This window comes from Phaseolus vulgaris, chromosome 8 (genome assembly GCF_051622355.1).
Source record: "Phaseolus vulgaris cultivar YP4 chromosome 8, ASM5162235v1, whole genome shotgun sequence".
Classification (NCBI taxonomy): Eukaryota; Viridiplantae; Streptophyta; class Magnoliopsida; order Fabales; family Fabaceae; genus Phaseolus; species Phaseolus vulgaris.
Window position 1 is genome coordinate 35,587,423 of NC_143505.1, and position 26,556 is coordinate 35,613,978.

Genomic DNA, 26,556 nt, shown 5'->3' on the forward strand with positions numbered 1-26,556 from the left:
ATGTTATCTAGCCGCTGTTCCTATCTATTAAATATGAGTCTTGTTTCTCTGTTTCATATTTTCTTTAAAGTTTATATACAAATTAAAATTGTAAAAGAATGTGATGGATTACTTGCTGGAAAGGTGTAAAAAGTTAAGTTGAATCTTGCTTTTGAAACTTGCACTTGAACATGTAAAAAAGATTGGATGCTCAAACATTTAAAAATATTAATTTTTTTTGGATGTGGAACGTTTTGTATTATTTATTTGAAATCTGGAAACTTGAGTTTAATTTGTAAAAACAAAAATCAAATTGCCAACTCAAATTATTACAACATAGAAAGTGCACATTTGACCGATATTATTGGTCAGTAGCTAACGCAGTGTTAGAAGCAAATATAAGAAAGAAAAAGGGTATAATGCATTACAAGTTGTTCTTCTTGCTATTTTCGTACAAGTCTTCATTTGCCTCAAGAATGAAAGGTGCATTCGAATTTAAACCACACAAAATGAGCAAAGTTCAGTTCCTCAGTATCATTCCAATACGATGATAGCAACATTTTAAATGTTTGGTCGTTAAGTAGATTACTTACAAAATGTCATCTCTCCAGATTTACGAGAATTTCGCTGAAAGAATCCACATTGTCCAGATGACAACTAGGACATGTACATCGCACTTGAAGCTCCTCACCAAGTGAACTGCATGTCACTTCCAATTTAGAAGACTGCTTGTTTCTAGTTAAGTACATAACACAGATGCTCCAATTATGCTAATCAATTAAAATCCTTTAACTACATTAATTATACAAAGATCATGCGAACTAGAGTAACTAGTTCTAAAATTTGGGAGAGGAGCGATGCACAGTATCTTTGGCAATAAAATTTACGTTTCTTTTTTTTATGTTTTATGAAATTAACCGAACGACAAATAGATAGTGACCAGCTGGATGTTGGTTGGTTATACTCATGTATCACTCAAATTTGCCTCCTATAGTTTCTAGGCTACAACTTAACATGAGAAATGCCGAAATAGATTTTTTTTATTGACGGAGCATTTCTATCATGAACCATTCCCATTAAAATGACCGAAGTCAAGTGCAATTGTGCGTCGTCAAAGTAGTGCTCTCATGATGATGAAACACACCCATAACATGAATATATTACATCACCTCTATGTTAATGGATAGCGATTATACTTTTTCAGTAGTTAATTTTTAGATTTTAGGTTTCCTTAACATATGAAGAAGGGCTACCAAAACTATTAAAACAATTGAATATTTGTAAGGATATATGGTCAGATCCAGCAATTCTTTTGTTTGCATGACTATCATGCCCATCAAAGACACCTTTCTTTCACAATCAATCAGTTGCTGCTGAACCTGCAGGTTCTCCGTAACTTGAGAAAAAGGTAATCTAAAAAATATAATGATAGGAAAGGAACCTAGATATTCAAGTATTTGATTCTCAACTTACGTTCTTATAATTTTTTGTTTCTGCTTGGTATTCCTCATTTTCTTTAGCAATTTGAGATATTACCTCTAACAGTGTACTTTCGAGGTCACATAAAGCAACTTCAGCATCATTCTCTTTCATTATTACTTGTGATTCATCTAAAACAATATCAAAGTGCATCCTCAGTTTCCAGGCAAAAGATAAAGAGCTCAATTGTATAAGGATACGATACGTTAAAATTCAAAGATAAAGAGCAAAGAAATGAGGATGTCTAACTACTACAGCAGATCCAGGAGGTACCCATGGGGTGAACAGGATCATCAATGACTTATTAGAAAACGGGAGGGTGGCGCGTGGTGTACATGTGATGAAAATTGCAGGCATACATGGAAGTGTGTGCTGTGAGCCAATTTATGCCAGGGGTTTGTTACTGACTTTTCGCTTTACTAGGTGGCAAGAATAGAAGAAAGTTTAAAACTGCCTAGGATCAAACAGTTTTAAAACAACTTGAAAGTAGGCAAAGAGGAGTGAATGCCGGAAGAAATCCTCACTAAAATCAGAATAAAAAAATACATGCACACACGCGCATATATATATATAACAATTTTTAATGCCAATATTACCTATAAAACACTACGTGTATTAAAATTTTATACTAGTGGAATAAAATCTTATTTCATGTTTACTATATCCATATCTTCTGTATTGAGATTGTATACCAAAAAAGATAGTAATAACTATCAGCAGAAATTTTGGACGAGAGAAGTTTTCTGAATTAAAATGATTTACAAATGAGACTACTGGTTGAGGTCACTAAAATGAGTACCAAAAAATACAATTTGGTTCTTCTTGTCCAAACATGGTAAATACACTTTGTGACAAGGAACCGAGACTAATTGTAAAAACTAGTCTCATCCTACAAGGCTACAACACAAGAATCTTGTGTTTATGACTTGTATTTTTACATATAAAGCATAGATTATAACAGTGAAAAGAATAACAGTACCTCTAGAAGCAGTGCAATCTACTGCATCAATGTCGCAAGTAACGATGCTTTCTTGAAATTTCCTGCATTTAGTGAGGGATTAATGACTGTGGTAAATTTCCATTATGAATGGTACATTTCACTAATGCACTACATTCTTATCAACGCGAGGAACCTTATCTTGCCATTCATATGAAGCATGTTGTGGAAGAATTGCTCACTGCAAACACACATGGAAGATTTGTAGGGTTATTGAGGCAACAATTTAACTTGGAAAATGGTGAAACGAACACAGGAGAGTGGCGACGTGTTACCGCAAAGCTGCTTCTTCACACTTTGATCACGAAAGCACAACATACAAACAAAAAGGTCCAGTGACAAGTTATAGAGCAACATTTTTGAAATCTCATAGAACGGTGAGAATGAGTAATACCTTGAGAGTTTCCAAATCAGATTCAACGGCAGAGATGTGATCTTTAATTAAAGATACTCTTGCCTGCAAGTTCAACTGAACTGTATTAAAAGAAACTGAGAGAATAAGAAGAGAAAGAACTTTCCGAATTGATAAATTTCTCTGTAAGAAGTTCTCAGAGATAAAAATAAGAACGTAAAAGTTCATTTTAACCTAGGGAAAAAATCATCTCAAATTTTTTCCTAAAATTGTTACAGAAAAAAATTGATTAAACAGGCAGATTAAGCATTAAGTAACCTCTAGCGTTTGATTAGAAGCTTCACTCAACATCAATTGAACTTGGAAGCCGTTGAGATCCTGTTCGACAATTTCTTTGCAGCGCTTGGCCTTTTCCAGTTCCTCATAGACCACGCTGAGTTCCGATGAGAGCTTCGCGATTTGCTTTCTCAGAGTCACTACTCTTCGTTCTTCGCCATTCAATTTCAACACACACAATAATATCATACGCACATTGTTATTGTTCTTCCGTCAAATAGAAAAATTGAAAACGAAGCGACAGAAATACCTCCATCAGATTTCTCAGTCGCGAAATTGCGGATCAGGCTCAACAGTTGTTTCTTCGAATCGCTTCCCCTTCCCGCCATTTTCTACCGAACCTTCAGCAGACCAAATTTAAACGCTCCTCAATTCTATTTAATTGTAAATAGACAATATTCTGAACTAAGTTTTACCTATTTAATTGTAGTAGACTCTTTTTCTTTCGGCCAATAAGTTTGTTTAAGCATATATTTTATAAGTATGTTAGGTTTTATGAGAATCAATGGCTATTCGGTTATATCCTATAAGCATTTTCTTTTTCAACAAAGCCTCTAAATAACATAATTTTTTTCCTTTTTTATAAAAGCTTTTATGTTAGGCAAAATAACACATATTTATTCTCACCTAAACAAATATATGTTTAAGCATGACACTTTATGTACACAAATTTAATATAATAATAATAAGAAATAAATGTTTATTTATGATTCTTTAACTAGTCTAATTTGTATGGTAAAGATTTTTTTTAACTGAATTTTTAATACTTTTGTACTGGTCAAGAGTGCTAAGGATCTCGGTCTGAACGTTTATGTATGGTCAGCTCGGTTGTGCAAGTTATGCCTAGCTCGACCTGGACTGGGTATGGGCCCAAAAGTTTGTTACGAGGTCAACCTAGGTTTTCTAGTAAATCTTCGTAGGAAAGGTAATTAAAAATAACAGAAGAAATTATTAAATTGGTTGATGAATGTTATTAAATACAAGAATAGCTGAATTGGTTGAAGTATATTGTACTGAACCAGAGAGTTGGGCTTAGTGCTCAGGTGATCGAACATCGGCACCTGTGTGGAGCAGGTCGGCTCGGTGGTCTGGTCGAGTTAATGGGCCACGTAAGTGGACCCCAAGAATGCGTATGTCGAAACCTGTATATATGCAAGACCTAGTTAGCGAGAAAGTGCATGTGGTGTGTATAGTACATTTGGGTCTAGCACAAGCAAATATCCCCTGAAGACGCCAAGGCCCAAGAGCGCTAGGGTTTTCAGGGGTAGGCAGCATGCATGATACGTAAAGACTAGAGCGCCTACAGTGACAAATGGGCCCCATGATGCTGGTACATGAGTTGGTACCCTGGCGGCCATGCTGTTAAGATTATGCACTCCAAGGAGGAAGATTTCTGTGTGGTTGTTACACTAAGATTGTGTGACATAAAATAGAATGCCTTCCCATCAAACCTACTGATGGAAGAGGGTCAAGCTCAACCTCCCATGAAAGACAAGAGCCAAGCCAAGAGCGTCTAGAGCCAAGTGAAAAGCGTCTAGTGCAAAGGGGAGAGCGTCTAGTACAAAGGGGAGAGCGTCTAGGATCAATTACTAGGTCCATGGCCAAGCGAATCCATGAAGACTTGGACCAAGCTACGGATGGAAGAGAGAGCTACTTGTATATGCTACATGAAGGCCCACCAAGAGTAGCTTAGTATTAGTTGTAGTGTAAATAGCACAAACTTGATTCCATGAGGATTTGACCTAGATTTGCTAAAGATTTGCTACGTTCTAGAAGGATTCCTTCACTAGGGCCGGCCATGTGCCATGGTTTCCTTGTGATGTCATTTACATTTCATTTAGATGGCATTTGCTTATCATTAGGTTTACCTTTATGGTCCTCCTTAGCCTATAAAAGGGGGAGCCAACATCATGTATTTTCAAGATTGAATAGAGTATTGTTATGCTGCCAATTTTGTGCCATATACTACTCCTTGCCTAGCATGTAGGTTTTAATCTTCACTTCATCACCTTCAAAGGGGCTGGCCGAACCTCCCCAATTCCACACTCTTCATGCACCTTCAAGGCACCCATACTTCTTAGGAAGGCCTTGCTCATCTCATCCACTAAGCTTCCGCAACTTTCATCTCCAAAAAGCAAAGAAGAACTCATAGGAATGCCATCACCTACATTCACTCGAGATAAGGTTCTTGTGAGGGAAGGGTTGTTACAATGAGGTAGCCCGAAATAGTCTATAAAAGGGATTTGTGATCCCTGGTAAAGGTACACCATTTATAAGACTGAAACTATTTACTTACTCATTGTTTCTTAGCTTAGTACTGACTTGATCGTCGGAGTGCAATCAACAGGTAGGGCCCCCTCTATTTCAAACGAAGCTGCTTTACAACATCCCAGGGAAAAAGCAAATTCCAGCAGAGGCAGACAGAGTCATATACTGTTCCCAGAGTCAACCAGCGACCAAGTCAACTGGCGAGAACATATATTATTAAATACAAGTAAAAGCAGTTAAGAATGTTTGTACCCGAACGTAACAGGTGCACAGTGAACAAATTATTGTTGAATGATATTATTGTTGAATGATATTATTGTTGTTGAATATTATATTTTGGATTTTGAGATTATATTCTCATTGATTAAAATTGTTGAAGGAATGTCTATAAAAGGGGCTTGAGACTCCAAATAAAGATACACTTTTTTGAATACTCTAGATTGAAACAAAATTTGTAGTTTGAATGCTCTCACTGACTTGATCGTCGGAGTGTGATCAACAGGTAGAGTCCCATTTGTCCCAATGGAGCAACATCTCGGAGCACCAATTGGAGACATGTCAGAAGAGGAGCTCGCCCATTCCATCCAACCGAGATCAACTAGCGAGAACATTTAGCGTCCGATAAAACTTGATCCTATCCACATTTGTGTCTGAGCACACTGCAAGATGAGAAACACGAGGCAAAGACCGTTGGGATCTGAAGGAGGTGAGGCCCTAGCCTTGCAAAAAATTATGGAGATCATGAGGGCTCCCCAGAAGGAAAACAAGGAATATCGTCAAGAGCAGGAGCGAACCCGAGAAGAAGCCCAGGCAATGCAAGAGCGACTACGGGAGGAGGCCCGAGCCGATCATGAGCGCCTTCAAGCACGCCTTATGGCAAAGATTGCGGCCTCTTGAATGACTATGGAGGAGAATGTGAAGGCCAATGAGGAGTTGCACATGACTAATGCGGAGAAGCTCGCGCCAACAGGGTCGACGTCCTATCTGGGAACGTTCCCCAGATTTGTCGTCGAGGGACAACCTCAAGTCATTCTCCCAGCAAATTATGGACAAGTTGGTGCCACCCCATTACATAGCACCCAAGGTCGCCTTGTTCACTGGTGTAGAAGATCCTGAGAATCACCTAAAGGCGTTCAGGGCTTTCATGATCCTCTCTATAGAATATGGGAGCTTTAATGTTTCAAATCCATGATGAAGGTTGAAGTTGTGCTGCTTTTGGTTTGAGTTTAGTTTAGGGTGTTTAGAATCTTTGTAAGATCTTTCCTAGTCCATTGCACAAGCTTGCTCAATCTGTTTTGAAAGAGAAAAGTGTTTTTCTAAGCAAAGAGAAAAAACAACCGGTTGAAATCTCGAAATAATTGGTTGTTTGTCACTTGGCTTGTTTGAAGGTTTTAAAACTGTTTTTGACTTGGCTAAGTAACTGCCTAACCAATTCAGCCGGTTAAAACGACTTTTCAACCGGTTGATTATGACATTTCATAACAGCTTTTTGAAAACCTGTTAATCTGTTTTGGATGTGAATCAAAACTGTTTTGACTAATAAATGATGCTTAGAATGACTAGTTTTGAGTGCTATAAATATACCCTTTCTTTAAAAAAAATTTACAGAAGTTTTATATCAAACACAGTGAGATTGAGATTGATTTGAAAGAAGTTTTTCAAAAATTTTGCAAGATTCTTGAATAGTTGTGCACTGGTTCAAGGTCTGATCATAGGAGCTTTCTGATTCTTGTAAACTCAGGTGTAATCTGTTCCTTTCATGATTCTTGTATTTGATCATTCATAAACTTGTAAGTGTGTGTGAAATCTTGTAAAGTCAGAGGTTGTTCTGGATATAGGTGTGTGTTTGCAAAAAGGGTGAGTGGTTCTTGTGGTTTCAAGATCATCTCTTTGTGGTTGTGTAAGTTGTAATCTATGAGTGATTACTAGTGGAACCTAGTGATTGTTCTGGGAACTGGATGTAGCTCAAGGTTGAGTGAACCAGTATAAAATTGGCTGAGTAAATATCTCTCTCTCAAACTCCTCATATGACTTCCTTCCCCTAGTTCTCCAGAATGTTTAAGGAGCAGTTCTCGACGAATAAGGTCAACCCCCCAGGGTTGTGTGACTTGTTCAATGTTAGACAGAGCAAAAAGATATCGCTCAAAGCATACTTGAATAAATTATGTGCAGTCTCGATAAGAATTCAAATGTAGGATGAGGAGATGGTAGTCGCCGCTTTCGAACAAGGTATGTTAGCAAGCCCTTTAAGTGACTCGTTGATCAGGAATTCGACAGAGACGTTATCCGAGGTACACCAGTGGGCTACCACCCATATTGAAGCCGAAGGTGCCGTGCTCAGGAAGAATAGCATCTCATGGTCAAAGCAACCCAAGTACAAGGAAAACAACCGAGACCGTTCCAACAGGAGCAACAAAGCCTCTGCTGGGAAGAGAATGAATCCAAGGTATGTTCCATATGTTGTTAAGAAGGAGGAGCCTGAGACAAGGGCCAGAGAGGAGGCGACAATCAGGACCAGATTCCAAGTATCATGCAAAGAGCTCTTAAGCATGCCAGGGGTGGCGGATAAGCTGAAATTTTCCCAAAAGACAAATCATTTTTTGGGGTCACGAAGGGAGGCCTGGTGCGAGTTTCACAAGGATTTGGGCATAGCGTCGAATGATGCATAGCCTTAAGTTACCAACTAGCCAGTTTGATTAAAGAAGGTTTCTTAAAGGAGTATCTCGAGGCTAGCCAGGAGAAGTTGCAACTGGAGATCAAACACATGAAGCTTCAATCCATTGGGAGTTGAACACTATCGCTGAAGGGTTTTCTGGAGGAGGAAACTCAGCTTTCAAGCGGAAACGATATGCATGAACAGTAATGTCCTTGGATATGAGCAGGTCTGACTGCCCTGTGGAGCCTTCCCTCTGTTTCAAAAGTTTTGACCTAGAGGATGTGTTCCCCAAGAGGATAATCCAGTGGTGATATCTGTGGTGACGGTAGGATGAAGGGTTCATAGAGTCCTGATCGACCAAGGAAGTTCGACCGATGTGATGTTTTGGGGTTCGCTTACAAGTTTGCAAATATCCCCCGAGCAGTTAAGGCCTTATGATGGTTTTCTGGTCAGTTTTGCAGGAGATCAGGTGGAGATGTGAGGATATGTGGAGCCGAGCACTACTTTCTCAAATGAAAATGCGGCCAGAACGATTATTGTCAAGTACATTGTCGTCAATGCATCCTCTGCATACAACCTGCTTTTGGGCGACCTTCTCTGAATAGGTTAGGGGCGGTAGCCTCAACCGCCCACATGAAAATGAAGTTGCCCTCGTCAAAAGGAGGGATGATCGTTATAAAGGCCGACCAGAAGATGACACAAAAGTGTTACAAAAGCAACTTGAAGAATCGTAGGGGAGCTTACACAATTACTATCCAACCCAAAGAGCTGGGATGGATAGCAGAGGCATGAACTAGTAATGAAAGGCGACCTGGACCTGCTGGAGTGGTTTAAGTGAGGGAGATAAAAGGGAAGAAATTCTAGATCGACACCACGCTCGACAAAGAATTGGAAGATATAATAACCAATGTTATCTCGGCGAACATGAACGTTTTTGCATGGTCATCCGACGACATGCCTGTAATAGATCCATACTTTTTGTGCCATTGGCTTACCATGGATGAAAAGGTTAGGCTTGTGGTCCAGAGAAGAAGGAAGTTCAATGAAGAGAAATGTCTTGTGATCCAAAAAGAAACAAGGAAGCTTGTGGCAGCTGACAACATTCAGGAGATCCCGTACCCTGAGTGGTTGACGAATTTCGTATTGGTGAATAAGGCAAATGAGAAGTGGAGGATGTGTGTTGACTTCACTGACCTGAATAAGGCTTGCCCCAAGGATTCTTACCCTCTACCGAGCATAGATTCCTTGGTGGATAACACCTGAGGATGTCAGTTGTTGAGTTTTCTGGATGCATTTTCAGGGTATAATCAAATTCGTATGCACCCGAATGATGAGTGCAAGATAGCTTTTATGGTTGAGGTCGCAAGTTACTATTATAAGGTTATGCCCTTTGGTTTGAAAAATGTGGGTGCGACCTATCAAAGGCTCATAGATCGAATTCTTTCACCAATGCTCGAGCGTAACGTCCAGGCGTGTTTGGATGACATGGTCGTCACCTCGGAGAAGGAAATCGACATGTTACCGACTTGGAGGAGTTATTCGCCGCGATAGCAAGGTATAATTTGAAGTTAAACCCCTGAAAAAATGTGTGTTTGGTGTTGAAGCGGGGAAGTTTCTCAGCTTTTTGTTGACCGAGAGAGGAATAGAGGCAAACCCGGATAAATAAGCGGCAATTATAAACATGAGGAGCCCAACCAATGTGAAAGAAGTGCAACAGCTGACTGGGCGCATGGCCGCCCTGTCTCATTTTTTGTCAACCAGTGGATATAAAGGGTATCCTTATTTTCAATACCTCAAGAAGAATAACCGTTTCGTGTGGACCGATGAATGTGAGAGGGCTTTCATTACGCTCAAGGAGTAATTGGCCAGTCCACCAGTTCTTGGTAAGCCAATTTCAGGAGTTCCCATTCGACTGTATTTCTTAGTAACAGATCGGGCTATTAGCTCAGTCATTTTACAAGATCAGGAGAAAATCCAAAAGCAGATATACTTTGTGAACAAAGTGTTGTAGGTGCCAAAGACTCGGTAACAAGCTATCGAGAAGGATGCCCTAGTTGTGGTGTTCCCAACTCGACGACTTCGCCATTACTTTTAGAGTTTCATAGTTATGGTAATTACCAATCTTCCCATTCGAAAGGTCCTCCAAAAGCCTGATATGGCAGGTCGGATGGTCCACTGGGCGGTTGAGCTTTTCGAGTTCAACATACAGTATGAACCACGAGGGTCAATCAAAGGCCAGGTGTATACAAACTTTATGGTGGAGCTTAGATCCAAAGACTCCCAACTCAATTCCAATGATTTCCAATGGGTCTTGTTGGTCGATGGTCCTCCAATCAGCAAGGGAGCTCTGATGATAAAGTCAGAATTGGTTTTAGTTAATAATCAAATAAAATTCACTCTACTTACCTCTTGGGTTGATCACCTATTTATAACACTTTCTTATTGGGCCTTAAATCCAGTTGGACTTTTACTCTTTGCACCTAATCTTCTTTAAACACACTCTCTGTGATGTGATTCCAATAGCAAAGAAGAGAATGATTCTTGACATTCTTAGGAATCAACTTGAGTTGGACAATTGTTAGGCACTTTTTCTTAGAATTGGATCAATGTTCTAAGTCAAGAACTCACCAAAACTAGCACCAAATCCAAAATCATATGGAAGTTCCTCATATTGTCAAATTGAACCAACAAAAAGAGGTAAAAATCAAAAGCACTGAATAGAATTGAATAAGAACCAATATGAACCAAACAAAATGAAATAAAAGGCAAGAGAACTGAAAAGGATTGCTGGAAAATAAAATGTACCGAACCAAACACAAAGAAGAAGAAGAAAAGCTGCTGGAAAAGCTAAAAGCCGAACCAAAAACTCAAGAACACAAACTCAAAACATGAACAACAAAAGAGAAGAAAGGAAGGAGAGGAGAAAGCTCATGAAGATGGATGTATGGTTGGATGATCACGCCACTAGAAGGATGGATGCTCCTAGATGAGTGTGCAAGCCGCCACTTGAGGAAACCATGGATCCATCAAGATAAGACTAGAGAAGAAGGCTCAAAGCTCTCCAATGCTCTCTCAAAATTTGAGTATAGTTTCTCTAATTAAAATTCAAATCTGAAATGTACAAGGGCAACACCTATATTTATAGCTTAAAGGTGCTGAAATGCAAGCTAAATAAATTCAAAAACTCCCCCCAAATTCAAATGAAAGTGGCGCCTAAACAAGTCATGAGGAAGGTGTGATCCCTTCTCTCACTTTGGCACCTCCTTATTTACTCCTACACCTATCTACTAACGCACCCCCCCTAATACTCCTAACTAAGGACCTAAAGATGCTTTAACAAAAGAGGTTTCTTATGTTTTCCTCTAAGCACCTTCAAACAATATTCTTTATTATTTAAAACTTGGTCTTACCCTTCATAGGATGGACTTGGGCTTTGGGCTTGGGCCTCTCTTTATTTTATGTCTTCTTTTAATTTTGAGAAGACTAGAAGGAAGAACTTCAAGTGTGATGGTGAATGACCTCTTCCTTCATCAATAAAAACCTCCTTTTCTTGATTCTCATCACTCTGTGTTTTGGGTCATTTTAGTAAATAATTATTTATTTGTTTTTTTATTTTTTATTTAATTTTCACCTTTTGGCCAACCTTTCGACCTATACAGTACAATACTATTTCATATGACACATCACCAATAAAAAAATATATAAATAATAATCAAAATTAAAATTTAAAAGCTATTATTTTTCAAAAACACACTAATTTCATAAAATATCTCACTAATATAAAATTCAAATTTTTATATTTTTTTATCCTCCACCCAATTTTATATTATTTTCCCAATAATAAACACGAGAAGGCTAAGTGCATGTAAACTAAAATAAATAGTTATTTACTTGAGTCAACAAAACCTTTATACACTTATTATAAATTTAAATTTAATTTAAAAATACATTTAACATTTAACATGGACTAAACTTTCACTAACATAGACATTTATTCATTTTATTTTTTAAAATTTAGTGTTGGCTTTACGTTTATTACACCCACGTTTTTTTTTTGTATTTTATTGTTTGTTTTTTTAAATGTTAGTGTGGGTTAGACCTTCACAATCTTAATATTTTATTATTATTTTTATTTTCTATGCGTATTTGTTTGGCGGATGCAATACATTATTTTTCTCTCTTTTTTCTTAAATATATCTAGCGTGAGCTTTATATTTACTAGACTTACACTAGTTTTAATTTTTTATTTATTTATTTTTTAGAAAAAACTTAATGTAGTTTTTACATTAACTTATGTTATTTTAATTTTATCTCTCTTCCATTTATTATGAAAGGCTTCACCTTTACTGATAGCTTGAGCTTTTCATCTTTGCGTTTTTGATGTGGAATTAGCGGAAGCATCCATGGATTGTTGGTGGAACAAGGCTCTCCTAAGAGTTTTGGTAGCTTTGGAGGTGCATGAGAAGTATGAGAGTGAGAGAGGTTTGGCCAACTCTCTTTGTAGGAGAAAGGTTTGAAGATTAAAGACCTAAATCCTAAGAGAGTTTAGGCAAAGGAGTAAGAATGACACATTTTGGCAGCATTTCATTACTAAAATTAATCTTACAATTTCAGCACCCAAGCTCTCCTTATATAGGACTAGGAGGCCGGAAATGAAGAGCCAAATGTAAGGAAAATTCACACCAAATGAAATGTAGTTGGCGCCTAAATGAGAGCACACATGTGGAGGTAGGTTCTAGAATCCTTCCATGTGTGGAAATGGCTAGAACTTAAGATTTAGGCTTGTAGGTGCTCCTTTGCATGTTTCAACACAATTACAAAAAGAAATTAAACTATGCTACTTTAAAAACTATTCTACGCTAGAGTTTATGACATGTAAAAATGTGTTCTCTTGGTCCCTCTTTAACCATAACTCTAGTGGTTGCTTATTTTGATATTTAGGTGGCCTTTCAAAGGATTGGTGTTGGAGCCTGTTCCATCATTTTCGGTGGCAATGCAACTACATATATACGCACACAACAGTCACAAACTACCCACAGTAAACCAAGCGACACTGGGAGAACGAAAAGATGCAGGAGAAGTGGTGAACGGTACTCTTCAGGCGAAGCAGTGAAGGAAAAGTAAGAAAAAGTAGGGTTGAAGTATAAACACATAAGGGCATTTCTGACGTTTCGCATAAGATCGACAAATATTTTAATAAAGAGCTTACTTCCATGTTTTAGATTCTTACTCAAATGCTGAAATAGACAATGAAACAGTAGCTGTTTCTTTTCAAATAAAATCGTTGCAAATTCTGTACAAGGGACATTTTCACCACAAACAACATATTAATACTGTGAAAGACTTTGTTGGATTTCACAAATCAATCATTAGTCAACAATGGGTGATCTCTTGGTTATGTTTCCCATTTTAGCTCAGCAACAAAGGAGTCTTAATACTTGTTGGAGGACGCATGTCAAAGTCCTCTCTCAATTCCTCTTCTTTTGCATTACCCCATATGATAGCATAAAACCCAAATGAGAGTATCACTGCTCCAACAACACTACAAAGTTTGAAACAAGAAATGTAATTGTCAAAAACTGGATTGCAAAAGTGAATCAAATATTTGATTCCATTTTCTTAGAATAAAAATCCAACAAGGAGAAAAGGAAATGAAGTCCATACGTTCCAAAATACAGTGCTTCACCAAGGAAGACAGCACTGGAAACGGCAGCAACCACAATGGACAGAGGCTTAAAGATGGATACATAAACTGGGCCTTTAAGATGAATGCCCCAAGTGTGAACCAAACTACTTAGTCCTGTGCAAAAGAAACCCTGCATCAAAGTTTCAATTTCATTTCTTTCATTCGTGTATCAATTAAATTTGTGTTAGCTTCTCACCGAATATATAACAGCCATCAATGTTATATCAGGGTTTATCTTCCAAGCACTCAAATTTTCTTCTAATAGCAAGCATATTGGTGCAGATATCAGAGCCCCGCTCAGGTTGTACAGGAACACCACAATAAACTCTGCTGGGTATTGTTTCATAATATTCGTCTGTTTCCAAGCAACACAAATTCTGCTTCAGCATTTCTTTTCTCTAATAAATTCTTTTATTTTTTATAGCCAATCACAACATGCCTTTCTATTCAAATATAAGCAAAATTAAAGTTAAATTTAATATTTTTTATTTCATAAAAATAGCACTTTTTCTATTTTTTTACTCATATTTGTTGGAGATGCTTACATTTACAGATAAGGATTATTTTGAAATAATTATATTAAATAAGGTTGAAGTAGTTAAAATTTACTTATATATTTTTTTCTTTTAGTTGAATCCACTAAAGTACTTTATTTCTTATTTTTCTTTACACATAAAATAGTGATAGAAAAAGTTAGTCGTTTTTCATTATTTTTTGCAGTAAATTATACTAAAAGTTTCTATTTTCATATAGGAGGCATACCGGAATCAATTAAAGGGGTTAGTAGAATGTATAAAATGTGTTGATGTAATGTTTTCCAAACAATAAAAGGAGCTATGTAATTTCATAAATTTTAAAATATGATTATTGTGATTTAATCTAATTTTTTTTATATAATTCTTTAGAAACAAAAAATAAAGTGAAAAGAAAAAAAAATAAAAAATTGAGTGTGTTTAATACCTGAACAATGTACCAAATTGGAACCAAAAGATACTCAATGGCAAGTAGGGATCCACCAAGAACCCAATTTGTTTGTGATGCAGATACCACGGGAGAAGGATGCGTAGGAGATAGTTGAGGAGATGGAGTTGAAAAGGTTATCGGACCCTTATAGAATAAAACTATGAGTGCACCTAATATGGATATGGACGAACCCAGGATTTTCGCCAGAGTGCTTGAGCTTCTCAAAGCTACCTTTTCTATCCTTCAAACAAATACACCATCAACACGGTTAAGAATAAAAAAGGAGCAAGTCACTACATGGAAAACAAATAATAATAATAATGATGATGATGAAAGTTATGATGATAGTTCATAAACTTAACTAAAACTTGTGAATGCATGAATGTAGATAATTAACTTTTGTAATATTATTTATCCCTCATTTTTTTATACTGGTTTTAGGTAAAAACAAATTTAACCAAAAAGAACCTCATAAGGGAAAAAATTATTTTACAATACTGATAAACAAGGTGTAATGCTATGACTCGTTCGACTTAGTCTAAAATTCGAATATAATTCTTAAATGGTGTGTTTCTGTGTTTGATATGTATCAAACACATAAGTACAAGTAAGATGCACAATTAATAAAGTGTCTAATTTAAAAGATACCTTTTGGGTTTATAACCATTCTAACACAATTAAAAAAAACAAAATATAATCATTTTCAAAAAAATTAAGTTTATTGTATAATTTTCTATTATAATTATAGAAATAAGAAATAAATCCTATATATAATAAAAAATATTTAAAATTATATATATATATATATATAATTTATTAAGAATATTTTTATTTAATCTTCCATGTGATTTTTTTAAGTTAATTAGTTTTTAAATGAATTTCAACTAAAGAGTTTTTTCACTCTTATCATATAATTTATAATTTATTATATATATATATATCATTCTACTCTTGTCTTACATTTTGAATATTACATGTATCAAAAGTATTGAAGTTCGTATCGTGTACAGTGTTATGTCAATACCCGCGCTACATTATTTGAAGTGATTTAAATTAAAAAATAGTCTCATTTGTTAATGATCATAACAAAACATGGAACCCATTAGAGGAAGACAAAATTGGTTGAGAGCAAGGGCTGAAGAAGGAACACCTTTCTTCTTCTTCTGCCACTTTCCAACTAACTATGAAGAGTATAATATTTAAAAGATATTCTAAAGGTGGGGAAAAAGGTGCATCTTAAGAAAAAACATTTGGTTTTGTTAGATTTAGTGATTTTTCCTAAGTTAGATGCAACGTAGATTGGTTTCATCCGGGTCCGATACTTGTAGGGGATAACCTTGTGTTAGTCCCAGGGGAGGACAAACCTAATGTGTGCAAGGTAACAGGAACACAGTGAATGACTATCAACATTGTTTGAATCTGTTACTCCATGGACAAACAACGTGTTGCAGGAAACAACAGTGACTACTAATTCATAAACATTTGATGAATTCTGCATTCAATTTAACTTTTCTGAGGCTACTTGTAGTCCAGACTTCTAAACATTTGTAGAATATATATAGTTTGGAGATCTTCATTAGAGTGCACAAAATAACTTGATACAGATGTCACGTTGTATCAAGTTGAAAGTTGCTGGAAATGGATGAAGGCAGAATTTATCATACACTCTCATATGGCTTTATTAGAGAATCAAACTCCAAATAGTCACTATAAGGTTGCAATTATGGGACCTATTAGGCACTTAAATTGGCTCAACCTCCACACTTTAAAACAAAATGAGTCTGGAAAATATTAATGGCTTCTATTGTAATTCAAGAACTCAGAATTCATGGTTATCATCATTGTCTCAAAATACTCTCTACTACTTAATATTGTAGTGAAAGCGTAAGTTTATTGAACATTGATGTATTAATAATAAACCAATTTTCCTTTAATAAAGTAAACATGTATATATCTTACAATATTTGTAGTAATTTTTTCAATTTTAAAACCTCTATTAACATGTAGATTATTCGGTTTTATACCCTTTTTTAATGTACGGTTTAAGTATACATCATGGATTTAAGTATATATCATGTTAAATTTTATTTATTGCACTATAGAAAATTAAATTGATCTAATTTCTTACTTATCATGGGTCAAATTTAAGTTTAAATTAAATAACCCGATAAAAAAATTCGAATCAAGATACCAACAAATTCAATCCAACTCCATTAATCATCTTTAATTTTAAAAGGGGTTTGTATGTACAAATATGTAAAGCAATCACAATTCATCCTCACATAGCTATAAACAGGATATTGATATTTTTTTCAAGTGATATTTTGTAGGAAAAATATTGTTTTGTTATGTGCAACTTTTTATTATTACGAAAATAGCAGAACAGAAAGACACTCTAAAAAACAGTTAAACATTCATGATATGTTGAGGTTTGATAACATAGGCTAATCCATACTTCAATTTATTGATGTTAATTACGGATATTTGTGTTGCTTTTTCTTTTTCTTTTTTTCTTTGAAGGGAATTTTTTTTTAAGGGTTTAACTTATATAATAACTTTCATAACATCAACTTATTAAAATATTACTCCGAACAAAATTATGATGATTAAATGAGTTTTTAATTTTTATTAAGTACATTAAATTAACATATAATAATTTTAATATCATATATGGCTATGGACCGAACGGTTAATGTCATGGCTCGGCTCCACAGCCGGGCCAAACGAACGACACACGCCGGTATGGGTCAACCGATACCTTCGGTCCAAATATGCTCAATCAAGGTCAGTAAAACTAAATCATCATTAAGAACTAGGTAATACACCTCTAAGCAATGTCCAACTCACTAATTCGGTCCAACAAGTTATGTCCATTAAAATAATATAAATACCGCACATTCCAATAAACATGTACGTCATTTATTATTGTACTCTGACATCTGAGTGTCAAACACCCTTTGTTGACTTGAGCGTCGGAGTGTCTTCTGCAGCTACCCCCCATTCGGCATTCCCTAAAAGACCGAGTGATCGAGTGACCGACACTTAAAGGAGTAGCATGAAGTGTGGAAAAGGAAGTTGAAGCATAGATCGACCGCCCGATAGGAATGAGGAAGACGAAACTTCTCAGTAGTTCTCTAGGTCTCATCTCCCTAGCAAGAACAATTGGCGTCCACCGTGGGGCCGAGAGAAACTGATTGAAGAACAATAGTAGATGGTATCAACCGGAAGCATGGAAAGGATGAATGAAGCTGACCAGATGGAACTACTGCGTAGAGAGAGATTGTTGAGATGAAGAAAAAGAATGAGGGAATCATGAGGAAGACCGAGCAGGAGATACAGGCTCTCCGCGCAGAGAATGAGGAGATGAAGAAGAAGCTGGTGGGGGAGGACCATCTGCTGGACCGACAAATGTCGTCGGTAGGTCATACACCTCCCCTCCCAACCCGAGGCCGATTGAGGAAACCAAGGATAAGGTTCCCACCCATGAAATCGATGGTGAATCCTGTCTCAACAAGTTGGCCAGGACGACCGTCACCTTGGACTCTGCTTGCCGACACCCCTTCACCACCGCAGTCATAAAAGCTTCACTATCGAACAAGTGGAAGGGCTTCAACAAGGACCCGTATGACGGTACAACTGACCTAGACGGGCATATGGATGCCTATACCACCCATATGAGTCTCTACACGACGGACGATGCAGTGTTGTGCTGAGTGTTCTCCACATCCCTGAAGGGAGGAGCCCATAGTTGGTTCACCAAGCTCCCACCCAACTCCATTGACAACTTCGTAACACTCTTATCGAAGTTCGAGACCCAGTTTGCTACTAACAAGCTATACCACTTGACCTCCATCGCCCTGGTTGGCATTTGCCAGGAGAAGGGAGAGTCACTGAGAACCTTCATTGACAGGTTCAACAAGGTGGCAATGAGTATCCAGAACTATAGCCCAGACATTGCCATGCACCATATGCTAATGGTTCTGCGACCAGGACCGTTTGCCGACAATCTTTGTATGCAGTCGGTCGCTAGCCTGGACGAGCTTAGGAAAAGAGCAGCTATGTTCATGCAGCTAGAGGAGCTGAGGGTGTTTCACAACCAAGCCCTAGCAAAGGTCAGCGGAGAGAAGAGCAAGGAGGAGAAGGATCGCCAAGGCTAGTCGAGCCATCGTGGCGACAGGCGTAGAGATAACTGAGAAAGCCGGTTCTCGAAGTATACCCCCTTGACAGTTGAAAGAGGAAGAATCCTGGATGAGGCGCTCAACGCCGAGCTTATTCCTCCCCCAGAAAGTTAGCAAGTCCAGATAACGCCGACCGAAGAAAGCAATGTCAGTACCACCAGAACAACAGACATTCTACCGAAGAATGTCAGGCTTTAAAAGACAAGATTGAAGAACTCATCCAGGTTGGGCACCTGTGCCGGTTCGTCAGGGGTAACCGAGATACGAGACACTCCCCCGCAAAGAGGAGCCTGCAAGAAGAAGACGTTCGCCTTCAAGGCCGCGAGATGACTGACGCCCCGTGCGACGGTTAAGGAGGGACGACCCTTCGCAAAGAGACGATCCCCCACGGGAGACCGAGAGGAGGGGAAACCGAGAAGTTATCAACACAATCGTCTGTGGATTTGCCAATAGAGGAAGCACCAACAACGCTCGAAAGAAGCATCTTCGGGCGGTACATCAAGTAAACGCGGTGACATTCCGACCAAGGATGTCGCCCATCACCTTCACCGATGATGACTTCTTGACTACCGGCAAGATGACCTTATGGTGATATCGGTCGATATCGACAGGTTTACCATTAGGATGATGTCGGTGGACTAGGGAAATTCACTATACATCCTCTACTTGAAAACCTTTAAGGCCGTGAGGATACCCGAGGCCGAAATGGTGTTGCATGACGACCATGTGGTCGGCTTCTCCGGCGAAAGGGTGGGTACTAAAGTCTATATCGAGCTTTATACTAGCTTCGACGAGGAGAATAATTGCAAAACCATCAAGATCCGATACTTGGTGATTGACGCAAATACCTCTTACAACAGCCTCCTTGGACAACCGTCCATCAATCGACTAATGGCGATTATGTCGACACCCCACCTGGCAATGAAGTTCCCTTCAGCGTTAGGAGACATCCTCACGGTCCACGTCAACCAAAAAGAGGCAAGGGAGTGTTATGCCGAAAGCCTTAGGGTGAAGCCTTTGAGGAATGACCGCTCCCCTAAATGCAAATCTTCTCGGAGACACGACTCTCCCCGAGAAGCCCAACCGACACCGATGGAACCCAAGTCGCTTTGGTGGACTTGTACCCCTGAACGACCGAAGATAGGCTAGAAACCAGGGAAGAATTACAACGAGTGCCCCTCCTGGACGAGAAGCACAGCACCTGCGTCGGCATGACCATGGCGACCGCTGAGGATGAGATAATGCACGCCACGTTGAAGAAAAACATAGATATGTTCGCGTGGACCTCATTCGATATGCTGGGGGTAAGCTCGAACATTATCACCCACAAGTTGTCGGTATTTAAGGAAGCGCGACCGATCGCGCAGAAGAAGAGAGATTATGGCGACGAGAAACGTCTTGCAGCTAAGGCAGAAGCCGAAAAGCTCCAGTCGGTCAGGTTATACGCGAGGCCCAATATACAACCTGGTTGGACAATGTCGTCATGGTCACCAAGTCGAACAGTAATTGGAGGATGTGCGTGGACTATAGAAACTTGAATAGTGCATGCCTGAAGGATTCATATTCGCTCCCCAACATCGACCGGCTAGTGGATGGAGCCGCCAATCATAAAATTCTCAGTTTCCTGGACGCTTACTCTGGCTATAACCAAATAAGCATGCACGCTCGAGACAAAGAGAAGAAGACCTTCATGACAGCCGATGCCAGCTACTACTACGAGGTCATGTCGTTCGGCCTAAAGAACACTAGAGCGACCTACCAGCGCCTTATGGACAAGATCTTCCAAGGACTAATTGATCGGTGTGTAGAAGTCTATGTGGACGACATTGTCGTGAAGTCCGACTCATTCGACCGACACGTCGAGGACCTCAGGGAGGTGTTCAAAGCCCTTAGAGGAGCCAACATGAAGCTCAACCCCAAAAAGTGCACGTTCGGGGTTGAGGGGGGTAAGTTTATGGGTTTCATGTTGATCCACAGAGGGATAGAAGCCAACCTGGACAAGTGTTGGGCGATCACCGACATTCTAAGCCCCCAAAACATAAAGGAGGTGCAACAGCTCCTAGGGCGCCACACAGCCCTCTCCAAGTTCGTCCCCCGCCTGGCCGAGCGAACGAGACCAATGGTGTAGTTACTGCAAAAAGGAGCCAAGTTCAGTTAGGACGAAAAGTACGAAGAAATCTTCAGGCAGCTGAAGGATTTTCTATCATCACAGACAATCATTCAGAAGTCGAGGCCTGACCAGTCTATCCTGGTGTACCTAGCGGTCTCGGATGAGGCGTTCAGTGTCGCGCTGGTGCAGGAAGTGGAGGGAGAAGAACGACCGGTATACTTCGTCAGTCAGACTCTCCATGTGGTTGAGACAAGATACCAGATGATCGAGAAAGTGGCTCTCGCCCTCGTCCTAACGTGAAGACAAATGCACCCCTACTTCCAGAACCACTTCATCACTATAAGGATTGATTATCCCATTTTTAAAATTTTATCTAAACCTGACCTTGCAGGGTGAATGATAGGATGGTCAGTCGAGCTCTCTGAATTTGATATCCGGTACCAACTGAGAGGCGCCATCAAGTCTCAATGCTTGGCTGAATTCTCAGCCAACCTCACACCATTGCCAGACCTCTCAGCAGGGTGGACAGTCTATGTTGACGACTCCTCCAACAAGACTCCAAGTGGAGCAGGAGTCGTCCTAGAAGGATCGGACAACCTCTTCCTGAAGCAAGCACTCGAGTTCGGGATCAAGGCCACCAATAACCAGGCCGAGTACAAGGCTCTACTCGTTGGGTTAAACTTAGCATATGACATGGGAGCTCACCAAGTAACATGCAAAAGCGACTCCCAAGTTATGGTCGGCCAGATCAAAGGGAAGTTCAAGGTCATAGAAAGGGGGAGTTCAAGGTCATAGAACCCCTGCTATAACGGTACTATCATGCCGCCCGAAACTTTGGTTGCCAATTTTGGAACACAATTTGCCATAAGAAGACCTCACCATTTAACGTTCATTGTTTTGGTTAATATTAGACAAGAGAAAGGAGAATCATTGGGGCCCTTTATGGAAAGGTTAAAAAAGGTAAGCTTGTATATTTGTAACCTCAACCAAGAGGAAGCCTTACACCACATGGTGATGACTTTAAGACTGGGACCATTTGTCGACAATATATGCAAGAAGCTCGTGGAAGAGCTAGACGAACTATGAAGGAAAGCTGCAAAGTTCATACAACTTAGAGAATTGTAAGACTTCAAAATTAAAGTCAGGATCGAAACAATGCCCAAGAAGACTATAACAAAGAGAAAGAAAAATCAAAGCAAAGTCATACCACTGTAAGGCATAAAGAACACCAGGCATCGAGATTCTCTTGATATACTTCGTTGAACACATATTAAGCAAGAATATTATATAAGGCTCTCAATGTCAAGCTTATCCGGACACATAAAAAGGTCCCTACCCCACGAAGAGTATAGGTATCACCAAAACTTTGGGCACTCCACTGGCTAATGCTTTGCTTTGAAAGACAAAATAAAATTGAGGAGCTAATCCAAGTTCGACAAGAAAAAAACACCTCTGGATTGTGCAATCGGTCAACACCATGACCTCGACTCCACGAAGGAGAATGCCATTGATAACTTTCATAGACGCTAACTTCGAAGCTATATATCCAATGTAGGATGACCTGTTGGTCATCACGGCACAAATTGAAAACTTCGCGGTGATGAAGACACTGGCAGACTAAAGGATCTTGGCAGTCATACTCAACTAGAAGACATTCCATAAGTTTCATATCCCAGAAACCGATATCCAGCCATATGATGACCAGATTGTAGGTTTTTCAGAAGAAAAAGTTAGACACGAGAAGGCTACGTCAACCTATACACAAAGTTTGGAGAAGGGAACCTACAAAGTAGAACCATTAAAATCTGGTATTTCATCATCACCGATACTTCATACAACATCCTCTTGAGGATATTGTCGTTGAACCTCTTGAGAGTCATTGTATCCCCTCTCACCTGGCCATCAACCTTGACATCAAGTGATATTATCATGGTCCATGTGGACCAAAGAAGAGTGAGGGAGTGTTATGCAACCAGTCTAAGGATCACCCTGCATTCCTTACTCTATGGGAGGTCTTACATAGAAAGGAGTCACACCATGGCCATCACCAACCTCAACCCCACATATAAATGATGACACCAAGGTCGAGCCTAGCGAAGACATTACTCCTGTGTGACTCATAGATGAGGGATAAGATACAAGGATTGGAATCTCTAACACAAATTCTCGAACTTGGGGTTGGTGTGCTATATACGAATTATGTCACCTCAGACTCACTCACGACTGCCCTATATGGTCGAGATCATCTTGGCCTCATATGGTTGAGACCATCTTGATCTCATATATAACTGAGAACCTATCGAAAACCTAAACCAACTCCCAAATCAAATGTGAGATTAACACTAATAAACTAATAACCTTAAACCAAATTAATTATGATAAATTGACCTTACATCCTCATTAACTACATTAAGATTCATGACGGTACTAATCCAAACTCATCTACGAAAATGTTCATCAATCTCTATAAATATATTATTGAAGTTGAGACATGTAACATTATACTCAATCAAATTTTTTACTCATAAATACATCCAAATTAACTTGAACGTTTTACAAATATAGTCTCCCTTATTCCCTTGATACACAAAACACGACCGTTATTAAGACGAGAACATCCTATAAACCATTAAGGAGCAAGAAAGGAAACTTACTCGGCCTTTGTAAGAATATTACTATCCTTAACAATCATTTTAATACTTTCTTTAAGTTTTATTATGTTTATTTCGCCATTTCTTCTAAACAAACGTATTTAAAAATATAAAAGAAATAATAAAAAACATTCTATAATTTTTTAATATGATTTTTATTCATAAATATACCATGATTTAATAAATAATATTGTACACCCATTGACTAATGGAATGGACCCTTATTTTTTTTTTGTATTTTCTTTTTTTATGAAATAAATCTTTAATAATATTTATTTATTACAGAGTTCTTAGCTTTAATAATCAATTACTATATATATACTTTTATTATGGAAACATTTAACGTGACAATGTTTATGTAAGAATTGTTGTTTATATAAAAAACATTTTAAATAACTTTTAATAATCGTGAAACAGTTGTAAAATATGTATAAAATATTTTAAATTTTGTGTGATATTATAAGAATAATAAAATGTGAGTTAACCAATTTACCATAGTTATTATTTACACTAGTGAAGATGTTCTAATTAAATATATCCTAATATAATAAAGTTTCACAAAAGAGATTGTACAAATAGTAGTGATAAGAATACACATAAAACTAAAATAGGTGAAGTAATTAAAAATTAAAAATAAAATACAAAAATTAGAGTATACAATTTGTTGTAAAAAAAACATATCTAAGAAATATCTTCAGTGGGGCCCAAATTGATTGTCATCAATAATGTTATTTTCTTAAAGCTTCTTTACAAATTTGTCATAAAGTGAAAAGGGCATAACATATTATTCATCGAAATTTTTTGGACTTAAGTATAAGTGGCTTAGATATTTTAAAGTTGATGTCTAAACAATAGATATATGTGTTTTTACTGGTATAATTCTTTTATAATAATGGTTTATTTCCTCTCTTTATACTATAAAAGAGAGTCTAATTTTTTTTGTTAGCAAATAAAAAAAAACATAAATACTGGTATAAGGAATAATATCAAATCCATATAAAAAAAAAATTTAAACACATTACACATTCCTGCTTATCTACGAATAATACTAAACTAAGGTTGGTTACGCTGTATTTACCTTCTAGAGAGAATAAATACACTGTCCAACAAAAAGACACCCCACAAAATTCTGAAAACTCTTTCAAAGTTGAATAATTCTTAAATGGGTACATGTTGATTAGATATAATGAATGACCAATGTAAATAACGTTATAATCTTAAATTATTATTTAAAAAATTTAGGTTAGGTATGCATAATTGGTATTTCTAATATGGCACTGCGTCGGTCTAATGGGCAAACTTTTCTAGTATATTTTCTAATATAATAACAACACCTTGTACTATATATTTATAAATAATAATTAAATTTTTAATAATATAATTCAAGTATATTTTAAATTTAACTCAATTTTATAAAATTAATTTATAAAATAAAATTTATAATCATTTATATAATATTAAATATTTTAATATAAAATAGACGTGAGATTTACAATTAAATTTAATTTATATATAAATTAGAAATTTGAGCATAAATAAACCAAGAAGATTTTACAAGTCAATCTGTATATAACTTAATTTTAATTGATGAAAAGACGTATTCTTTTGAAAATTTCTTTTCATATCCTAAAAGTGGTGATGAAGTCCAAAATAGGAGTCTTGCATAACCCTGTGGCTATATGGTTGAACGTAAGCAAGAGATTAATGAAATGGTAGGTAAACACAAGTTGCAAAAGTTTGAAAGAAGGCAATGATATTTTCGCAGTTTGGTGAGAGAGTGATATGCACCTGAAAATGATAGCCAAAATGAAGGTAAAAGCTGGTATGAGGTTGCTGAGAGCAGACGCAAGCGTGGGCGAAGTGTAATTCAGTCCCTTGTATCCACAAAGCTGAGCTATCACTCTGCCTCCAATCACAAAAGTTAATATCAATATTTGTAATTTATTTACTTTTCCCATCACATGCTCATCAACATTTTTCTTAACTACATTTTCACATAATTTTCAACTGTAAAAGATAGAAAGAAAAAAAAACATCAGAAGCTTTTTTTTTTTTGTAATTTGAGTAGTCAAAGTTAATATAAAAGTATAAATTATTTTATATAATTTAAAAAAAAACAAATTGTATTGGGGGAAAATGCATTATTTGGTCTTCCCAATTACTCCAAGAAGGAAAATTACATCTGTGGAAAATTAGTGGAAGAAGGAAAATTGTGTAAATAGGGGAAAAAATGCATAATCTGATCTTACCCAATTACTCCAAGGAGGAAAATTCTGAAGATGAGAGAGAGGTTGAGGTGTAGGCTTCTTGACCTGCATAAATGGAGAAATAAGATGAAGAAGAATATTATGGAATTGCATAGAAGAGTTGATTTGAATGATTTGAGGTCACCATCGAAAGACGAAGGGGAGAGGCAAAAGGAGAAAGAGAGCAGAGATTAGGTATGAATAAGCGACGAAGGCATAATAACTCAACCCCTTCTCAGTTGCTTTTTTGAATAGAACATTTACACCAACGTTAGAGCACTCTATGGCAACCATTGCAGTGAATGGAAGCAGTTCCTTGTAACAGTACCTCCCTGTCATCTCTCTCTCCCCTTCTCTCCCTCACTTTTTCAGTTCTCTTCGGTTGTTCTTTTTCTAGAGAGCTATCATTAGTTCTCTTTGTCTTTACTTAATTTGCTCTTTAGTTAAATATTTTGATTCTTCTCCTTTAATTTTTGTTTGGTTCTAACTTTTTCATTTTTTATTTTTAGTTTCTTTTATGTTAATGGTTCTTGGATGGGATTGGGATTGAGAGAATGATCACCTTTCTTCTCAGTTAGTCGACCTCTCTCTACCTCCTCTTTTCTCGAACAACTTCAAGCTCTCTGAAGTCGTCACTAGAAGCATTGTTGACTTT

At 37.5% G+C, this 26,556-nt stretch overlaps 1 protein-coding gene and 1 non-coding gene across 3 annotated transcripts; both read right to left on the minus strand.

Moving 5' to 3' along the window:
• Positions 1-821: 821 nt before the first annotated feature.
• LOC137824037 (spindle assembly checkpoint component) lies at positions 822-3,560 on the minus strand. Its single transcript, XR_016514813.1, has 8 exons — positions 3,394-3,560; positions 3,126-3,295; positions 2,850-2,912; positions 2,731-2,750; positions 2,592-2,636; positions 2,438-2,499; positions 1,453-1,589; positions 822-1,358 (listed from the first exon to the last, which is right to left on the minus strand). It is a non-coding gene; the product is annotated as a spindle assembly checkpoint component (transcript).
• Positions 3,561-13,236: 9,676 nt separating this feature from the next.
• Positions 13,237-26,353, minus strand: LOC137825878 (WAT1-related protein At5g40240). Of its 2 annotated transcripts, none has more exons than XR_016515038.1 (7): positions 26,047-26,353; positions 25,905-25,967; positions 25,444-25,557; positions 14,714-14,957; positions 13,950-14,108; positions 13,732-13,867; positions 13,237-13,609 (listed from the first exon to the last, which is right to left on the minus strand). XR_016515038.1 is itself a non-coding variant. In XM_068631677.2 (7 exons), the coding sequence occupies exons 1-7, from the start codon at positions 26,238-26,240 to the stop codon at positions 13,477-13,479; spliced, it is 1,059 nt and encodes a 352-aa protein (XP_068487778.1). In that variant the 5' UTR covers positions 26,241-26,352; the 3' UTR covers positions 13,237-13,476. The 2 variants fall into 2 exon arrangements, 1 of the variants encoding a protein (XP_068487778.1); XM_068631677.2 differs by having other exon boundaries at positions 13,732-13,883; positions 26,047-26,352.
• Positions 26,354-26,556: the final 203 nt, after the last annotated feature.